At 50.1% G+C, this 18,508-nt stretch overlaps 1 protein-coding gene across 2 annotated transcripts; it reads left to right on the top strand.

The window, feature by feature from the left end:
* The first annotated feature begins 62 nt into the window (after positions 1-62).
* LOC131204601 (transmembrane protein 87A-like) lies at positions 63-18,268 on the top strand. Of its 2 annotated transcripts, none has more exons than XM_058196024.1 (20): positions 63-209; positions 1,693-1,756; positions 1,864-1,955; positions 2,168-2,278; positions 3,213-3,269; positions 4,029-4,211; positions 5,557-5,644; positions 6,091-6,155; positions 6,869-7,052; positions 8,711-8,810; positions 9,707-9,800; positions 10,898-10,968; positions 12,011-12,117; positions 12,995-13,053; positions 14,683-14,786; positions 14,995-15,074; positions 15,423-15,481; positions 15,818-15,876; positions 16,211-16,241; positions 16,802-18,268. In XM_058196024.1, exons 1-20 carry the CDS (start codon positions 78-80, stop codon positions 16,841-16,843), a joined length of 1,782 nt encoding a protein of 593 aa, XP_058052007.1. In that variant the 5' UTR covers positions 63-77; the 3' UTR covers positions 16,844-18,268. The 2 variants fall into 2 exon arrangements, with proteins under 2 accessions (XP_058052007.1, XP_058052006.1); XM_058196023.1 differs by lacking the exon at positions 10,898-10,968 and adding an exon at positions 9,914-9,987.
* The last annotated feature ends 240 nt before the right edge of the window (positions 18,269-18,508 follow it).

Here is an 18,508-nt window from a genome sequence, read left to right as displayed (position 1 = left end):
TGGAGTCCGCTGCCCTGGAGAGGCGTGGCCTCCTCCGCCCCGCCCCCCGGGCCACGTGACGCGCGAGCCGGAAGAGGATGGCGGCGGGCTGCGGCGCGCGGAGGTGGCGGCTGCTGCCGGTGCTGCTGCTGGCCGGGGCGGCGCTGGCTCCGGGGCCGGCCGGCGGGGCTGCGTCGGAGCCGGGCCGCTGGAGCCGGACGGCCGGCGGGGTGAGTGCGGGGGCGGGGCCTGGCCAGACCTGTGGCGTCCCCGGGACCCTCCCCACCCATCATCCTGCACGGCGCCTGGCTGGGGAGGATGGGCGGGGGGGGGTCTGGCTGGCAGGCTGGGCGGCCCGAGGGGGTCCCGGGTCGCTCCTCCCCCCCCGTCGGGCCCCTCCAAGATCAGGCTACATGGCCTCGGGGTGCCCCCTGTCTTTCTTCAAGGGGGGGCGGCGGCCTGGGGGTGGGTGGGGAGTGGGCAGCCGGGAGGCCCCTTGGCCCGCTTTCCTCTCCTCTCTCTTTCCCCCCCTCACCCCCCCCCCGTGGGGCTGGGGTCCCTCTCTGGGATAGTTGGATGGCTGCCCCTCCCCACTCCAAAGACCCCAGCAGCCTCCCATAGCAACTGATTTCACGGTGGGGACAGGCAACTTTCTTTTTCTTTTCTTTTTATGAGGGTTTAAATGTTTGATGCTGCGGGTGGGCAAAAAAGAAGGAAGGACCCTCCCTCAATAGCTACCAAAGACCCTCCCCCCCCGCCCTCCAAAGAAAGCATGGGCAGAAGGGGCGGCCTGCTCTGCAGGGGTGTCAGCTTCCTTTGCAAAGGGGACTTTGGGCTGGGGGCTTCCGAAGGGGCTTCTCCATTCCCCCCCCCCGCCCCCCATAGAGAGGAACGAATGGCCCTGGCCCTCTGCTGAAGGGCTGGACAGTTTGGGCAGTCAGCAATGCTGACTGGATGGCCGGCCGAGTTCGGGTGGGAGATCTCCGGCCACTGGGTGAGAAGATTCCTTTGGATGCCAATCAAATAGCAGGCGTTATCAGTAACATTATCAGTGTTTCTGAAGATGAGGTTTGCTCCCTGTGTTTATATATATATTAAATAGCTTGCCCTGCCACTTATACCCTGATAAGCAGAGATTAACACCAGACAAACAAACAAGCAAGCAGAAAACTATTCCCTAATCACAAAACCAGCAAGAAACTCCCACCAACCCTGGCAGAGAAAGCTTACTTACATAAACAGAGAGCAAACCCCACTCCCTTCTAACACTGATGATGTCACCTAATTGGGTCATGAAACGTCTGCAAGAAAACCACCAAGCTCATTCAGCACCCAGGACCCCACAATTGTTGTTCCTCCTCCACTCTGCAAACCTTCTTGCTCTGATGAAGTTGGGTCATAAAACATACGCAAGGACCCCGCAGTTTGATGCTGAGCTACGAATATTCTCTTCTATCCGTATTCTAGCATTGTTTGACATCTCTCTTGAAGTTGGGGGGGGGTCCCAAAATCTACCACACCTTTCATTCTCCCCTCAGTGGCTGTTTCTTCCCAGAAAGAAACTCCAAACAAACATTTTCCCCCGAAGTTCCTTTGTTCAGAGCAGAAAGTTATTTCATGCTATCCTAGCTGGATCTTAGGAATAGGATGGATTTGAACTCGAGCCCTTTGGTGGAGTGACCGACCTTTTGTCGGTCTTTTCTTGTTTTCCAGAACCAAAAGAACTTGTTCATCTTCTCCAAAACGATGTTTAAAGGGACTTGGATTATCCTGAAATGTAAGTACGGAGCCTCCCACGAGCAGGATAATTAAATCAAAATTTGGAGTAGTTGGGGGGGGGTGAAGTTACAGGATTTTTATATTTTTCTCTTATTTTTTGGACAGTTCCCCATGAAGCCTGCAATGGCGGGAAAGGGCTCCTGAACGTGACCTGGTATCTCCGCAGCTCCCGCTGCCACCATGAAATCTACATAAATGTGAGCCGCTGGTCTCCACAGGGTAGATTTGGGGGGGATGGGGTGGGGAAGGCTGGAAATCCCCCCCCCTCTGGGGCTCAGAAGGAAGGAAGCCCCTTCCTCAAGGCCGGGTATCTGGACCCACTTCACAGCTGGTGGATGGTTCCAGGGGTTTGAATGAGTGGGCTCTTAGCATTCTGTAATTTCCCCTCTGATTTATTTTCTTCTTTCAGGAAAATGAAGCTTTGACCTACCTGAGCAATCCCGACATTGAGGCCAGCGCCCTTGGAGATGGCCAGTACATCTGGAACTTCACTGTGGTGCAGTGTGGACAGTTGCACAAGGTGCGGATCCAGCATGCAGGACTCTCAAGGGGTGGCCTTGAAATGTTTGGAAAACCAGAGTAGCTTGGTGGGAGGAGGGCACCCCGGTTGGTGAACAAGCCTGACAGAAGAGAGTGTTTGTAGCTCAGGGTTGAATGCAGGGTCCTTGCTGGTCTCTGAATTTGCAGACGTTTCATGACCCAGCTAGGTAACATCAACGGTGGTAGCAGGGAGGGAGGTTTGCAGGGAGGAGGAAGAGGACTGTGGGGTCCTTGAGCTTGGTGGCTTTCTTGCAGACGTTTTATTTATTTATTTATTTATTTATTTATTTATTTATTTATTTATTATTCATATTTGTATACCGCCCTATCTCCCGAAGGACTCAGGGCGGTTCACAGGCACATAAAACATTTATATACAAATTAAGATAATCATTAAAAAACTTATTCTAATGCCAAATTATTAAAAAATATAAATATAAATATTAAAACCAATTTAAAACTCCTATAAATTTAAAATCTAAGCCAGTCCTGCACAGATGAATAAATGTGTCTTGAGCTCGCGACGGAAGGTTTTATGACCCAACTAGGTAGCATCATCAGTGCTGGTTAGGGTGAGGGGAACTCATCCTCTCCAGCAACCAAAATCTAGATAAGCAGGGATTAGCACCAGATAAACAAGCAGAAAACAAAACCCTAGCAAAGGGAAAACCATACCCGCTAACACGGGCAGGGCAAACCACTGCATATGAAACTGAGAGGAAACCCCACTCCCTTCTAGCACTGACGATGCTACCTAGCTTGGTCATGAGACGTTTGCAAGAAAGCCACCAAGGTCACAGAGCACCAAGGACCCCAAAGTGGGGAGCTCATAACTTTGTCCACTTGAATGGGGGTGGGAGTAGTATTTGGAGGGTCCTGACTAATACCACTGCCTCTTCTTCTCTCTGTTTCAGCTGAATGTCCAGGAACTCCCACTTCCGAAAAAGCTGAAGCACCTCCCAGATCAAAGGGTAACCGATTGGGGGGACTTTGAGATTCTAGCAATGGGGCGGGGGGGAGAGGATGAAACTGATAGGGGGCGCTGCTGGTGGCCAGCAGGTGACTTAACTTTGCCTTAAAATGAGTAAACCTATGGAATGAAGCTCCTTACAGGGGCTCCTTGACTTACAACCGTTCGTTTAGTGACCGTTCAAAGTTACGATGGCTCTGAAAACAAGGACTTGGGACGTGCCTTCACACTTAACGACCGTTGCGTCATCCCCGTGGCCACGTAATCAAAATTTATGTGAACCCTTGGCAACCGACTCATATTTATGACGGTCGCAGGAGTCCCCGGGTCATATGAACCCCTTTTGTGACCTTCCAGCAAGCCAAGTCAACGAGGAAGCCAGATTTGCCTAATGACGGTGGGACTAACTTAACAATGGCAGTGATTTGCTTAACTGTGGCAAAAAAAAGTTGTAAAATGGGGCAAACTTAACTGTCTCGCTTAGCAACAGAAGTCTTGAACTCAGTTGTGCTCGTAAGTCAAGGACTAACTGGATTTATTAAATTTATATGCTGCTCCCCTCACCTAGAGGTCCTTTCTGGCCCTGTACAGGAGGCAGCGTGGAAATCCACCGAGTGTCCCCCTTTGAAAAGAGAGATTATTTAAAGCAACAAACGTCATGTATTTTAACTTCAGGGACTCTGCGGTAGACGGGATATGGAGGGTCTCCCCTTCCTCCCCCTCCTGACCTCCGCTCCTCCTCCCCCTCCTTTCTCCGCAGACCTCTGTGCAAAAGAGAGAGGCCCCCAAAGCCAAGGGAGACAAGGAGAAGGGGTCCATCCCCCCAAATCAAGAGGCCCAGAAGCCCAGCGAGACCCAGGAGGTGAAGCCGCCTCCCTCGGCCAACAAAGAACCTACAGAAGACCCCAAGAAGAAAGCGGAGGCGCCGAAGAGGAACCTGGAGGTTGGTGGTCTGCATGGGTCCTGGGCCTTGCAGGCGGGGGTAAGTGGGTGGGGGTGGGGGTTGGCAGGCAGGCAGGAATTCAGAGTGTTCCTTGGTGGACTTCTGCTGAATGGGGGCACCAAACTTCCTTTCCTGGTTCTTGGTTAGGACATTAATTGAAATATTTATCTCCCTTCTCGAGATAAAACGGGCTCGCCTCCTTTAATGACGCTGCAGGGAATCTGGGGTTCAGCCAAATACAGTTGTCTTTCGAAGCTGTCCTCCAAGGAGGCAGGTGGTTATTTAATACAATGATTTCTGCTCAAATCTTCCCCAATTGAGGACTTTCCAGAGGTGTTGGGATGGCAACTTCAGGAATTCATCCATCCATCTTGTATAACTACCCATCTCCAACCGGTGACGCTGGGAGGCGAGCAGTCCTAAAAACAAAACAATTAAAACAATGCCAAAAAAAGGGGGAAAATCAAATGCAATCGGCAGCCAAGAGTGAACTTATATTTATGTTTTTGATTTACCTAGTTTTTATCTTTTACGATTGCAAGCCGTTCAGAGTTACCCTGAGGTAAAATAGGCAGCCAATGAATTTTACAAATAAATAAGCAGCCAAGAGATATTAGATTCGTTGCTGTCAACATAACTAGGAAACGGGAACTTCACACACCCAAGCCCCCCCCCCCCGGGCTGGGCATACAGCCAAGTTCTTCAAAGCTTTAACCCTGAGAGGTCATCAGGGTTGGAGGTCATCTTGATCTCTGGAGGATGGACGTTCCAGTAGGGACAATGGCAGAGAAGGTGCGTCTCCTGGTCCCCCACCAGCTGAGATTCCTTGGCCAAAGAGTGTCTGGGAAGCTTCAAATCCAGCCCATTTCTAGAGCTCCAAGTTGGAGAAGGTTGAGGGAGTGGTTCTAGGTTTTGGAAGCGAGGGCATCTTCAGAGGTTGGAGAGAAGCTGTCTATGTTGGAAGTTGGTATCTGGTACTACGTGGCCTTCACAACGTCTATAGAAGGACCATCAAGATGGTCTACAAATGGAGGAAGATAGTGTAGACCAGAGGTCTCCAACCTTGGCAACTTTTAAGACCTGCGGACTTCAACTCCCAGAATTCGCTGGCTGAGGAATTCTGGGCATTGAACTCCACAGGTCTTAAAGTTGCGAAGGTTGGAGACCCCTGGTGTAGACCACTCCATGGTTGCCATTTCCTGCTGAGAAATCAGCCCACTGCTGTCTCTGCTGCTTCTCCTCTTCTATGAAGAGGGTTCTGGAAGCAGGTAATCCATCTTGTGTTGTGAGCAGCTTCTTGGTTTACCTGAAATATTATTATTATTATTTTTTGTCTCTGGTCTAGTCTGTCACAGTTGCTGAAACTTGGAAGGATGGCCCTTATGTCTTCATCCTCAGCATCACGAGCCCCTTGGCCAACTGGGAGCTCTCGAGTGAGTGGACAGTCCGGTTTTGATGGACCAAGCAAAAGATAATATCTTCTGATTTAAGTTGCCTTCGCCCGTAGAGGGGACTGTTAGGTCTTCTTCTAAAGGGACTTAGTTGTGGGAGACTGGGGAGCAAGGACGCTCCACTTTCAGCCGTTCAGTCCCTCTCCCCAGTCTTCTTTGGTCTTGGGGCCTTCTGCAAGTTGGACAAGAATGCATCCAGGCCTTTCTTGAGTCACCCTTGTCCTGGACAAGGGCCGATAACTTCCAGAGGCCATGCTGGGGTGGGATACAGCTGCTCCACTTTGGGGGGGGGGATTCAGGTGCCCAGCAGTCAAGGAAGGTTGGGGTGGAGTTCCATCACAGGCGTTTCACCTCCTGCTTCTTCTCCAGAAGCTGCTGTTCTTCTGCAAGCTTTTTCTCCCGTGTCTTTTTCCCATTCTGCCTTGTAGTTGATGTTCAGATGAAACACCCTGAGTACATATACATCTCCGCCTCGGAATGGCCCCTCAAGGTGGTAAGTTGAAAACCCCGTTTTATGGCTCAGGAGACAGGTGAGCAGAGGGCATCGTGGCCTGTTTCTCCCTACACATTTGTAGTCCACCTCTCTTCAAGTTCATTAGCATCAGAGGTGGGTTTCAAATTTTTTAGTACCGGTTCTGTGGGTGTGGCTTGGTGGGCATGGCAGGGGAAGGTTACTGCAAAATCCCCATTTCCTCCTGATCAGCTGGGACTCGGGAGGCAGAGAATAGATGGGGGGGCGGGGCCAGTCAGAATTTTTACTACTGGTTCTCCAAACTACTCAAAATGTCGACTACTGGTTCTCCAGAACTGGTCAGAACCTGCTGAAACCCACCTCTGATTAGCATGCTGCCTAGGGAATTGTGGAAGTCCCCCAATTGAAAGTTGCCAAGTTGGAGAAACTGTTCTAGAGCAGGGGTCTCCAAACTACCTGTGGACTTCAACTCCCAGAATTCCCCACCCTGAGCAGGGGTCTCCAAATGTGGCCACTTTAAGGCTTGTGGACTTCAACTCCCAGAATTCCCCAGCGAGCCACGTGTCGTTGAAGCCCACCCATCTTAAAGTGGCCAGGTTTGGAGATCCCTATTCTAGAGACAGTTTTGGCCCATAGTTGAGGGACTAAGTTGAGGGCCTTCTTCATCCCCCAACCTTTGCTGGCCCTTCTGCTCCTGTTTCCTTCATCCGTGGTGCGATTCCTCTTCCTCACAGTTCTACATGGTGATGTGCATCGTGTACGTGCTCTACGGCGTGTTGTGGCTGATTCTCCTGGCCTGCTACTGGCGGGATATTCTGCGCATCCAATTCTGGATCGGTGGCGTGATCCTGCTGGGCATGTTGGAGAAGGCGGTCTTCTACGCCGAATTTCAGAGCATTCAGAGCGAGGGGCAATCAGGTGGGTAGAGACCCTCCCCCCTATCTGTGGCCAGATGGTTCTTCTGACTTGCTCAGCGCGGCGTCTTCTGTGCAGGCTGGACTACAGTTCCCATCGCCTATCAGCTGCACTAAAAAGGGATTATAAAAAGGGATTACCGCCCTGAGTCCCTTGGGAGATAGGGCGGTATAAAAATGTGATTAAATAAATAAATAATAAATAAATTATGGGTGTTGTACTCCAATGGATCTGGACAGCCTCGGGATAGGGGAGACTAAGACGGCTTGTGTCTTTCATGGGTTTTATTTACAGTATGTCCTCGACTTATGACCACAGCTGAAAATTTCTGTTGCTAAGTGAGGCAGTTGCTAAGTTCATTTTGTTCCATTTTGCCACCTTGCTTGCCACAGTTGTTAAGGGACATGGTCGTTCAGTGACTCTTCGCTGGTTAGAAGGTCGCAAAGGGGCATAACATGATCCCAGAGACACTGCGACCGTCGTAAATGTGAGTCAGTTGCCAGGTGCCTGGATTTTGATCACATGACTCTGGGGTCGTAAGTGTGAGAAACGGTCATAAGTCCCTTTTTTCAGTGCCATTGCAGCTTCGGTCACTAAGTGAACTGTGGTAAGTCGAGGACTACCTGTATTATGCTTATCTGCTGCCCCGTTTCACTGGCAAGGCGACTCTGGGAAACGTACAAACTTAAATGCAGAGGTATAAAGCGTTGAAGACTTGTAAATATTCAACAAAGGAAAATTAAATAAGTTTTTTAAACAATTTTATGGGCTAATTGAAACATTTCCACAGTTTTGCAGAGCGGACGGCAGGCTGTCCAGTCTCCCTTGCTGTTGCGGAGTTGGGTGGGCATGGCTGTTGGCTGGGGAGGATGGGCATTTGGGTCCTTTTCATCCCCAGGGCTCCCGTTTGAGCCCGCAAGGGGTTGGCTTCTACCAGCCAAGGTTGGGCCCCGTTTTCTGGGTTCCAGGCAGAGGTGGGATTCAGGTGAACCGGATGTTAATTTTACATCCAGTTTGGCGAACCGGTCGTTCCGATGACCGGCTGGCCCTGCCCTGCCCCTCCCAGGAGTAAGTGCAGGGGACGTGTGGAGCTCAGGGAGGTGAAAAACGGGCCTCCCAGAGGCTTGTGGAGGGTGAAAATGGGCCTATTTCTTGCCTCCAGAGCAGGGGTCTCCAACCTTGGTCCCTTTAAGACTTGTGGACTTCAACTCCCAGAGTCCCTCAGCCAGCAAAGCTGGGAGTTGAAGTCCTCAAGTCTTAAAGGGATCAAGGTTGGAGACCCCTGCTCCAGAGAGCCTCTGGAGCCCAGGGAGGTTGAAAATGGGCCCTCCCCACAGCCCGTTTTTGCTCCCAGGTGGGTGCAGGAGGCCAGGTGCTGTCTGTCACACTCCCTGGCCACACCCACCATGGCCACGCCCACCCAGCCAGTCATTAAGGCAGGGAACCAGTTTATTTGAATCGCACCACTGGTTCCAGCCCAGTCATCTCGTATAATACATGTTGGTGTATGCATAGTTACGTATTTATTTATTTTGTCATGTTTGCATGGTGTGTATGGGAGGTGGAGACTTTTTGAGAGCTGTACGCAAGGAAATTTCATTTTAATGTCTGCTGATCCGTGTGCGCCATTCTCCACCTCTCTCTCCTTCTCCCTTCTGCAGTCCAAGGCGCCGTGATCTTCGGCGAGGTGCTGTGTGCCGTGAAGCGGATGTTGGCCCGGGTCCTCGTCATTATCGCCAGCCTGGGATACGGCATTGTCAAGTGAGAGCGGACGGAGGGCACAGGGGAGGGGCGCCCCGGGCACAGCCGGATGGCACAAAAGCCAGCTGGGCAACTTTGCTCTTTCCTCGGCCCTGAAGCCCACCTCGCAGGGCTGTGGTTTCAGAGGAGGCGGGGACACGATCTCTCTAGCTTCATGCAGAATAAAAACAGGCTCTGAAACAGCCTCCGATGTATTCACTTTCACAGTCGTTGGATGACGTGAATCAGAATATTGACTCTTTGTCAATATTTTGTTTGCTTCTGGCACAACTTAGCTTAATTGCAGGATTTGTCTCTTCATTTATATCCTTCCTTGTTTTTATAAATAACTCAAAGCAGTGAACATACTTAATATTCCTTCCTCCTCTTTTCCCACCACAACCCTGTGCGGTCGGTTGGGCTGACTGGCCTAAAGTCACTCAGCTGGTTTTCGTGACTAAGGCAGGACTAGAACTCACATTTCCTGGTGATTGGCCCCAAGTCACCTAGCCGGCTTTCATGCCTAAGGCAGAACTAGAACTCACCCACTCCTAGTTATGCAGCTGGCTTTCATGCCTAAGATGGACTAGAACTCACCCTCTCCTGGTGATTGGCCCAAGTCACCCAGCTGGCTTTTGTGACTAAGGCGGAACTGGAACTCACCGTCTCCTGGTCCTAAAGTGGAACTAGAATTCCCTGCCTCCTGTTGATTGGTCCAAAATCACTGAGCCGGCTTTCACGCCTAAGGTGGGACTACAGCTCACCCTGTCTTGGTCACGCAGCTGGCTTTCATGCCTAAGGCAGAACTAGAACTCACCGTCTCCTGGTGATTGCCCTAAGGCCAAACCACAATAATGGCACTCCCCCCCTCCCAAAGCTGGACCCCCATCGTGACCCCCTCGGCTTCTCTCTCGCAGGCCGCGGCTGGGGGCCCTTCTGAACCGCGTGGTTGGCGTTGGGTTGATGTACCTGGTCTTCTCCATCATTGAAGGCGTGCTGCGGGTTAAATCGGTAAGGGGGGGAGGACTTTGGGACTGGGGGATGGGGCCAGGAGGGAGCCTTGCAGCGGGGGGGGGGGCGCTGGGGTCCATTTGCTCAGCTTCTGATTATTCCCCCCACCCCAGGAACAAGCTAACATGGTCACCTTGACTTGCGAGATATTTCTCGCTTTTGTGGACTCCTGTATCGTCTGGTGGATATCCTTTGCCCGAAACTTTGGCCCTCCGGCTCCTCTTTCTTGGTTTCAGGGCATCCGGGGTGGGGTGGGGTGGGGGGAGGAGGAGGAATCTGGCTTTGCAAACAGAATTAGCCCCTCACAAAAAAAAAAAAATTAGGCTATTCGGTCAGTAAAAACACATCCAAAAAGGATCTGTAACTTATGAACTTACCCACTTACTGACTGATTTTTGGTTTTGCTCTGCTGCTCGTTTCCCCCCACCCTAAAAAATGAATCTCTTCCTATTTTAAATAGTGAAAGATCATGAATTTGTGGTTTTCCAAACCCCTCCCTCCCCCAGTTAAAAACTGGTCTTTTCCCAAATGTGCACGCTGTACAGGTGGTCCTCAACTTACGACGGTTTGCTTAGTGGCCAACAATGCTCCCCAAGGCTACTTACAACCCAGTTTTGAATTTTCGACAGCAGTGGTGGGTGGGGGCCATGTAGCCATGTGACACACACACACACACACACACACATACCGTTGGGCACTTGGCAACTGGCCTCGCTTAACGTCCATTTGCAGCATCCCATGGGTCACGTGACTGCCTTTTACGACATTTTTGCCTAAAACCAGCATTTATTTCTGGTTTTCGGCTCATCTTGTTCACTTTAGGGCCATCATAAAATTAGGTCAGTCATAGGAATGACCTGCTTTATGGCCGTTGTCATAAGCCGAGGACTAACTGTAAGCGGGCCCAAACCTCCTCTGTGACTTCAAAGGCCACAATCCCTTCTTCCTTCCCTTGGTCTTCCGATCCTTTTCCTGGTACCCCCGTTCCCGCTCGCCCTCGCCCTGTGTTTAGGGCGCCCCCTGTTGCCTTTTCTCCTCGTTCTTCCTCTCCGTCACTTTTTTTTCCTCCTTCTCTCCTTTCTCTCGTTTTATCCCAGGCTCAGGATGACTTGGTGCTGCTGGCAGCCATTCCCCTGGCTCTGCTTGACTCTGCTCTCTGCTGGTGGATATCCTCTGTGGTCCTGGCCTGCTGGGGGAGGGGGTGTCTGGCGGGGGGGGGGTTCTGGGTCCTGGGCCTCCCTCCTCCTCTCCCTCCTGCCCCCCTCCCTCCTCCTCAAACAGTTGGTCAACCTGTGGGCTTTGGAAAGGGAAGAGGCTGTCCGGATAATGGGCTTGAGTTGGTTTCAGGTGGGGGTGGGTGGGCTTTGTGGAGTTCTCTTGACCCCTTGATGGAGCTTGGAGTCCGAGTGGGACAATCGCTTAAAAATGAGCCAGCCGTGGGTGGCAGCAGCCGAAAAAGCCAGAGCAATCCTAGGCTGCATTATCAGAGGCATAGAATCAAAATCACGAGAAGTATTAGTACCGCTTTGTAAAGCCTTAGTAAGGCCTCACCTGAAACACGGCATCCAGTTTTGGTCACCACGTTACTAAGAAGATGTTGAGTCTTTGGAAAAAGTGCAGAGAAGAGCAACGCAGAGGATTGAAGGCTTGGAGACTAAAACATATGAAGGACAATTGCAGGAATTGGGATATGGCCAATCTAGAGAAAAGAAGGACTAGGGGGTGACATGGTAAGGAAGCGCTGTTCCAGTATTTGAGGGGCTGCCACAAAGAAGAGGGAGGGGGTCCAGCTATCCTCCAAAGCACCCAAAGGCAGGACAAGAAACAAGCTGGAACTAAGGAGGAATTTCCTGACAGTGACAACAATTCGCCAGTGGAACAGCTTGCCACCAGAAGTTGTGGGTGCTCCATCATTGGCTGCTCAGGAATTCTGGGAGTTGAAGTCCGCAGGTCATAAAGGGGGCCATAGTTCCTTACCCCTGCTGCAGAGGGTTTGGGGGAGGTGGTCCATGTCCAGTTTTGGGTGCAAACCCTACCCTGATGAGCCCTACGCCAGTTTGGGTTTTAACCACCAAGCTAGCAAGCTGTGCTCTCTAAGAGAGGCACCCAGGTTCCTCTCCTCTTGGCGGGGGTCCCCTCTCAGCATCTCCCACCCCCTACCCACCCACCCCACCTCCTTGCCATGTTGTTCTCCTTGACCCCGGGCACATCCTGATCAGCGTTGTGCAGACCATGAAGCTGCTGAAGCTGCGAAGGAACCTGGTTAAACTCTCCCTCTACCGCCACTTCACCAACACCCTCATCTTCGCCGTCATAGGTGAGACGGGGCCTGGGGTGGCTTTGCGGGGGGGGGGCACTGCCTCTTGTTGCTCAGGTGTGGGGGGGAGGTCCTTGTTGAGGCCAGGACTTGCTTTAAAGAGCCAGTTTGGTCTAGTGGTTAAGGCATCAGGCTAGAAACCAGGACACGGTGAGTTCTAGTTCTGCCTTGAATGAATGAATGAATGAATGAATGAATGAATGAATGAATGAATGAATACTGGCTGGCTGGCTGGCTTTGGTCAGTCACCAGGAGGCTGGAAGTTCTAGACCGGCCTTAGGCATGAAGCCAGCTGGGTGACTTTGGGCCTGGCCTTTTCACTCAGCCCAACCCACCTCACAGGTTTGTTGTTGTGGGGAAAATAGGAGGAAGCTGTGTCGGACATTTTTGCCACCTTTGAATTATTTGTAAAAAACAATACAGGTGGGATACAAATAAATAATAAATAAACGGGGAAGAGGAAGGTGACATTGCAAAATGGAACTAAGGCAAAAGGGGGGATGAACTCGGAGGAAAGCCGCTGGATTTTGCTTTGTTTGTATTTCAATTCAGCAGCGAACGTGGATAAGATCACGATCGTCTTGTCCTTAGGAAATTCTCAGCTTTAAAATTAAAATTTGGCGGAAGAGCTCTGTGCTACGGCTCAGGTTTCCGCAGAGCCCTGCTGTTTTATATCTGCTCAGATTTATTTTTTTAGAACTCCTTGCTACCACCCCAACCCCTCCAGCGTTTATCAGATAGGCTGGGAACATAACGCCCAGAGCAGGATATTAAATCCCTCAGTTAAATTTTAATTTCAAAGACTTCCTGCTGCCTCCAGAAGACGCTTCCCTCCTGCAGTCGCCCACAACACGTATTTTTCTATCTCTTTCCACAGCCTCCCTCATCTTCATCGTCTGGACCACCAAGACTTTCCATCTTGCCACCTGCCAATCAGTGAGTAAGCAGGCTGGCTCCCTTTCTGCGGTTCTTTTTTAGACCCACATATTTTAAAACAATTGACCCTTACACCACTAAAACGTTCTTCTTCCAAGAATACTGCAAACACTTTTGGTCACCACACTACAAAAAAGACGTTGAGACTTTGGAAGGGGTGCAAAGAAGAGCAACCAAGATGATCAAAGGCCTGGCGTCTAAAACATGTGAAGAACGGCTGCAGGATTTGGGTTTGGCTAGTTTAAAGAAAAGAAGAATTAGAGGAGACAGGATAGCAATATTCCAATACTTGAGGGGCTGCCACAGAGAGGAGGGGCTCAAATTAGTCTCCAAAGGATGAGAAACAATGGATGGAAACTAATCAAGGAGAGAAGCAACCTGGAATTAAGGAGAACCTTCCTAACAGTGAGGACAATCCATCAGTGGAACAGAAATTCCCTCCAGAAGTTGAAGTTGCTTCATCACTGGAGGTTTTCAAGAAGATTCTAGACAGTCCCTTATCTGAAATAGTATAGGTTCCCCTGCTTGAGCAGGGGGCTGGACTAGAAGACCTCCAAGGTCCCTTTCAACTTCTGTTCTGTTCCGTTTTGGATGTGTGAGGTTTTAGAAAGAAAATTCATACAGGTCACCTTACAAACCCAGCCAAACCCAAACTTTCCGTGCCTAAGCGAGAGACAGTTTTACGAACTTTCTGGTCACCGTTGCTCAGTGAATCCCTCTGGCAGTTAAATGAATCTGGCTCCCCCCATTGACTTGGCTTCTCAGAAGGTCGCAAAAGGAGATCACATAATAACCACAGATAATGCTGCAATGGTCATAAGTACGAATCAGTAGCCGAGTCTCTGAATTTTGATGAATTGACCCTGGGGATGCTACAAAGGTGTGAAAAATGGCCATAAATCGCTTTTTTTTAGTGACCTAGTAATTTCGAACAGTCAGTAAACAAGTTCTACCTGTTCCGTGACGACCCAGGGCGTGGCGTGAAAGCAACACAGCCAGAGAACAGGTCTAAGTCCCCTTTAGTGCTCCAACTTTGCCCCCAAACATCCTCATGTTTCTACAAGTCCTGGAGCAAAACTCTCACACGCACCTTCAGCTGCCTCTGGCTGCGAGTAGTCCAGGAAGCCAGGTTAGCCAGACGTTCAGCGAAGCAGGCGAACCGGGCAAGTCCCACAAGACAGAGCACAGTGGTCTCCATGTGTCGGCAAGGCACACGAGGCTCCACAGTTTCAACGCTTGTTTCCGACAGATGCCCCTCCCACCAGCACCTCCTTACGTCTCAGTCCCCAGGTGTGTCTTGTGAAGGGGGGGGCAGGGCACACTCCTCCCTCCTAGCCAGCTCAGTCTGCGTTGTTCTCGCCTTCTCTCTTCCCTCCGTGCTCTAGGATCAGGAGGGGGTGGTCCTTGCTCCTCGCCTGAGCTCAGTCTGCAGGCCTTTCTAATCCTGAAAAGCCCTCCCCGAATTGACTCTGCCCCAGTTTCCTCCAAGGCCAACGGAGCCGCCCTCTCGATCTCTGTCAGCTCTTGTTCCAGCTCATCTTCCCCCACAGATTCAGATTCCGACAGGGACATCGCATGTACCTTCTCGGGTTTCCTGCACAACAACCCTTCCCGTTTCTTCTCCTTTAGGACTGGCGGGAACTCTGGATCGACGACGCCTTCTGGAGGTTCCTCTTTTCCATCATTCTGCTGGTGATCATGTTCCTCTGGAGACCCTCCGCCAATAATCAAAGGTGTCGGAACTCAAACCCAGGACAGTTTTCTCTAGATCCCTTGCCCATCGGGCTTCCGTGTTTTCATTCTCTTCTCAAGGGGGGAAAACCCCACCTTTCTCCTTGAGAGGAGATGGAGCGTCTCCTTCAAGCGAGGGAGGGGGGGTGGTCTCCCGCAGGTGAGCCCCCAGCCCCATCTCACGCCCCCTTCCTGGCCCCCTCCCCACAGATACGCCTTCATGCCTCTGGTGGACGAGGGCAGCGAGCAAGAGGAAGAGGAAGACGAGCAGGTGGTCAACGAAGTCTTTGGTAAGCCTTGGCCAGCGGTCTCTTCCGCCCCAGGACCCCCACTCCGGCTCTTGGACCCCAGATGGGGTCCTGCCGGCAGGCTGGCCTGGCCTGCCTTTTCTCCAGTGGTTGGTGTGGGTTTGCATGCCTGTAAGTGTGCCCCCCCCCTTGCACACCCATGCATTCCGGCCAATCTCTTGCAATCCCCTTGCGGGAGACGTTGCTGCCAAGGAAAAATATCGCCCACCTGGGCTGGTTCTTGATTGAGATGGTGTGTCGGATCTGGAAGGGGGAGGGGTTGGCCTCCCTGCATCCACTCATCCCTTTTCTCTCTGTATTTTGCTATTTCCCTCCTTCTCTTTGGCACAGGGATGAAGATGAGGGGTGGGAAACCGGAAGTCAATGGGATTCTAAAAGGCAACCGAGTGGTAAGAATTTTGGAAGGAGTTTCTTCTTCTTCTCTTCTTCTGTTTCTACTCTTCCCCCTCTTCCTGTCTTCTTCTTTCTCCTCTTTCTCTTTCTCGTCTCCCTCCTCTTCTTCCTCTTCCTCTTCCTCCTCCCCTCCTTTTTCTTCTTCATCCTTCTCTTTTTCCTTCTCTTTCTCCTCCTCTTCCTTCTCCTCTCCTCCTTTTTCTTCTTCCTCCTCCTCTTCCTCTTCTTCCTCCTCCCCCACCCAATGTTCCTCCTCCTCTTCCTCCTCTTTTTTCTTCCTCCTCCTCCTCCTCCATCACGGGCTTAAGTTCTTCCCCCTTGTCGCCTTCCAGATGCAGGATGAAGACTTGAAATGGGTGGAAGAAAACATTCCCTCTTCCATGGCTGATGTGTAAGTCTTTTTTTTTTTTGGTTTAAGATATTTTCCCTGCGTTTGGGTCATTGGGGTCCTATCTGTTGTAGGGTTGTAATAAAGGATTGCATCCTTGAAGGTATTATTACGTAAACATTTCAATTCCTGCATTTTAGTCAAAAAGCTTAGAAGAAACTCGGGGGGGGGGGGTGTCTTTCTTGGTCTTTTTGGAGCTCGGCAAGAAAAACCTCCATGAAATTATATAGTTCAATCCAACAGAGTGCCGTAAACCTAGAATTTCTAGAATTTTATTGTCCGCCGTCTCCGAGTTGTCTCCACCTGTTTGTAACCTCCTCTCTCCTTTCTCTTCCAGTATGCTACCACCACTGCTGGACTCCGATGAGGTAAACCTGCCACTTTGCATCTTTTGCCCCAAAGCCCAAATTTATTTAGTTATTTGTTCAATTTCTATAGTTCTGAACTCTGGTTAACTAGCATGCCAGCTGGGGAATTCTGGGAGTTGAAGTCCACCCATTTTAAAGCAGCCAAGTTTCAGAAACACTGTTTTAAAGTGTTCAGAGAGTCTTTAAGGGAGGCGACCGAAAGAAAGAGGAAGTGCACGGAAGATAATAATAATAATAATAATAATAATAATAATAATAATAATAATAATAATAATAATAATAATAATAATAATAATAATAATAATAATAATAATTTAATTTGTATACTGCCCTTCTCCCGAAGGACTCAGGGCGGTGCACAGCCAGAATAAAAAACAAAGAAAACAGTACATATAATATTAAGAACAGCCCCTTAAAAAACTTATTCGATTGGCCAAAAATTTTAAAATACAGTAACACAGATCCCTTGTGATCAAGCCGAAATTAAGGAAGGACCTGTCCGGCTGAAAAGCATTAAAAAAATTAATTCTTTCCTCTTTTTCTCTTTCTTTCCACCTTAGGAAATAGTGACCACAAAGTTTGAAATGTCCAAGATGGAATAAAATTGGCATCTTGGCCAGCTGCTTCAACCGCTCTCACTGACGGGTTTTGTACAAAGGATGCATCGGGGAAGCACCTTCCCATTTCTTCCTCTCTTTTTTTTCTTTCTTTTTCCAACTGGTGTTTTTTTTTTTAATATATGTATATGGTTTTTATCCATATATGTATATATATACATGAGCGTGCACACATACAAAAAAAACCCCACACACCTATACATATATATATATATATATATTTGTAAATGGTTATAAAAGAATTATTTTATTACTTTCTGCATTTCTAATCCTGGAGTTTTGGCCGGACGAGGACTCCTGACCCACCTCCTGCTGGAGTGGAGGATGGAGACGAGCAGAATTCCCCCTCCCAGCCTGGTTTTAGAAGCAAGATTTTTTTTCTGCAATGGGGTGAACATCTGGCGTTTGTTCCTGGCAACCTCCGGAGCTGCTGCCCATAGGCAGGTTCCTCATGTGAGGGTTGGGTCGGGTCCGAATGTGAATCCAGAGCAGAAGAGAGCCCCGTCCAACTGCTGAGTTGCAACTCAAGGCTCTCTGCAACAGACTCGGACGCTGGCCAGGGACGAACCGTGGCCTCTGTCCGTATTTGCCTGCATGGTAGGAAAGAAAGTGGGAGGGGGGTTTTTCCCTTGGGGGAGACGGATAAAATGCCTGTTGTCCATTATGGGGGTGTCCTGGGCCGTCCTGCATGTGCAGATGAGCAGCACAGGTCAGCAAGAAAGACCCTAACAGCCGCTGCATTAGACAGGGGTGAGGGTGAGTTTGGGCCAGAGTAACATCTGACTCCAGATTTGGCAGCGTTGAGCCCTGGAAATGTTCTTGAACGGGGACCAAAAGCGGGTTTAGTGCCAGAGCTACCACCGTATTAAAAGTTCCCGCGTGGGTGGTTAGCACTCAGTATTCACTGGCTGGATTGCGAGTCCTTTGCTGTGGCTGTGTTGGCCCTCAACGTGGCACGGCTGCCCCACGGAAGCCTTGAGACCCGATTGATTAACTCACATGGCACAGCAGGAACCGTCTGTTTCATCCTTGCTTTTTTCATATCTCATCCAAAGCATCGTCTAAGCCCCCCACCTCCCCGGCTTCGGTCCCTTTCTGCCTCCTGAGAGATTTGGGGCCCAAAGAGACAAAAGGTGCCTGGTCGTCTTCGCCCTCCCAAAATCGCCTTCCGATTTCTTCCCCTTTCCAATTTCTGAATTTCTCTGCACTGCGCCGACCCTATGGGGAAACATCCGATCACTTCATTGTTTGTTTTTTCATTGGAGATCCGATCTGAATAACGGGTGGACTGGTGAAGGAGGGGAAGATTACTTATTAATTTATTTTGAAATTGTGAATATGTCTTTGGAGAGAGAAAGCCATGAGTGTTTAATGCAGTAATATTTTTAAAATAAACCACTATCCCACTAATCCGTGGACGCGTCTTTATTTCTTTCAGCTTCTGCTGGGATGTCGTGTTGGCTGGGAATTCATGAAGCACGGAGCCATTAAATCAGGGCTGGGGAGCTATGGCCCCTTTAAGACCTGTGGACTTCAACCCCCAGAATTGGCTGGCTCAGGAATTCTGGGAGTTGAAGTCCACAGGTCTTAAAGGGGCCATAGCTCCCCAGCCCTACATTAAACGAACCTTTAGGCTAAATTTTTATCATG

Source organism: Ahaetulla prasina, chromosome 10 (genome assembly GCF_028640845.1).
Source record: "Ahaetulla prasina isolate Xishuangbanna chromosome 10, ASM2864084v1, whole genome shotgun sequence".
Taxonomy (NCBI): Eukaryota; Metazoa; Chordata; class Lepidosauria; order Squamata; family Colubridae; genus Ahaetulla; species Ahaetulla prasina.
This window is presented reverse-complemented; position numbering and strand designations above follow the sequence as displayed.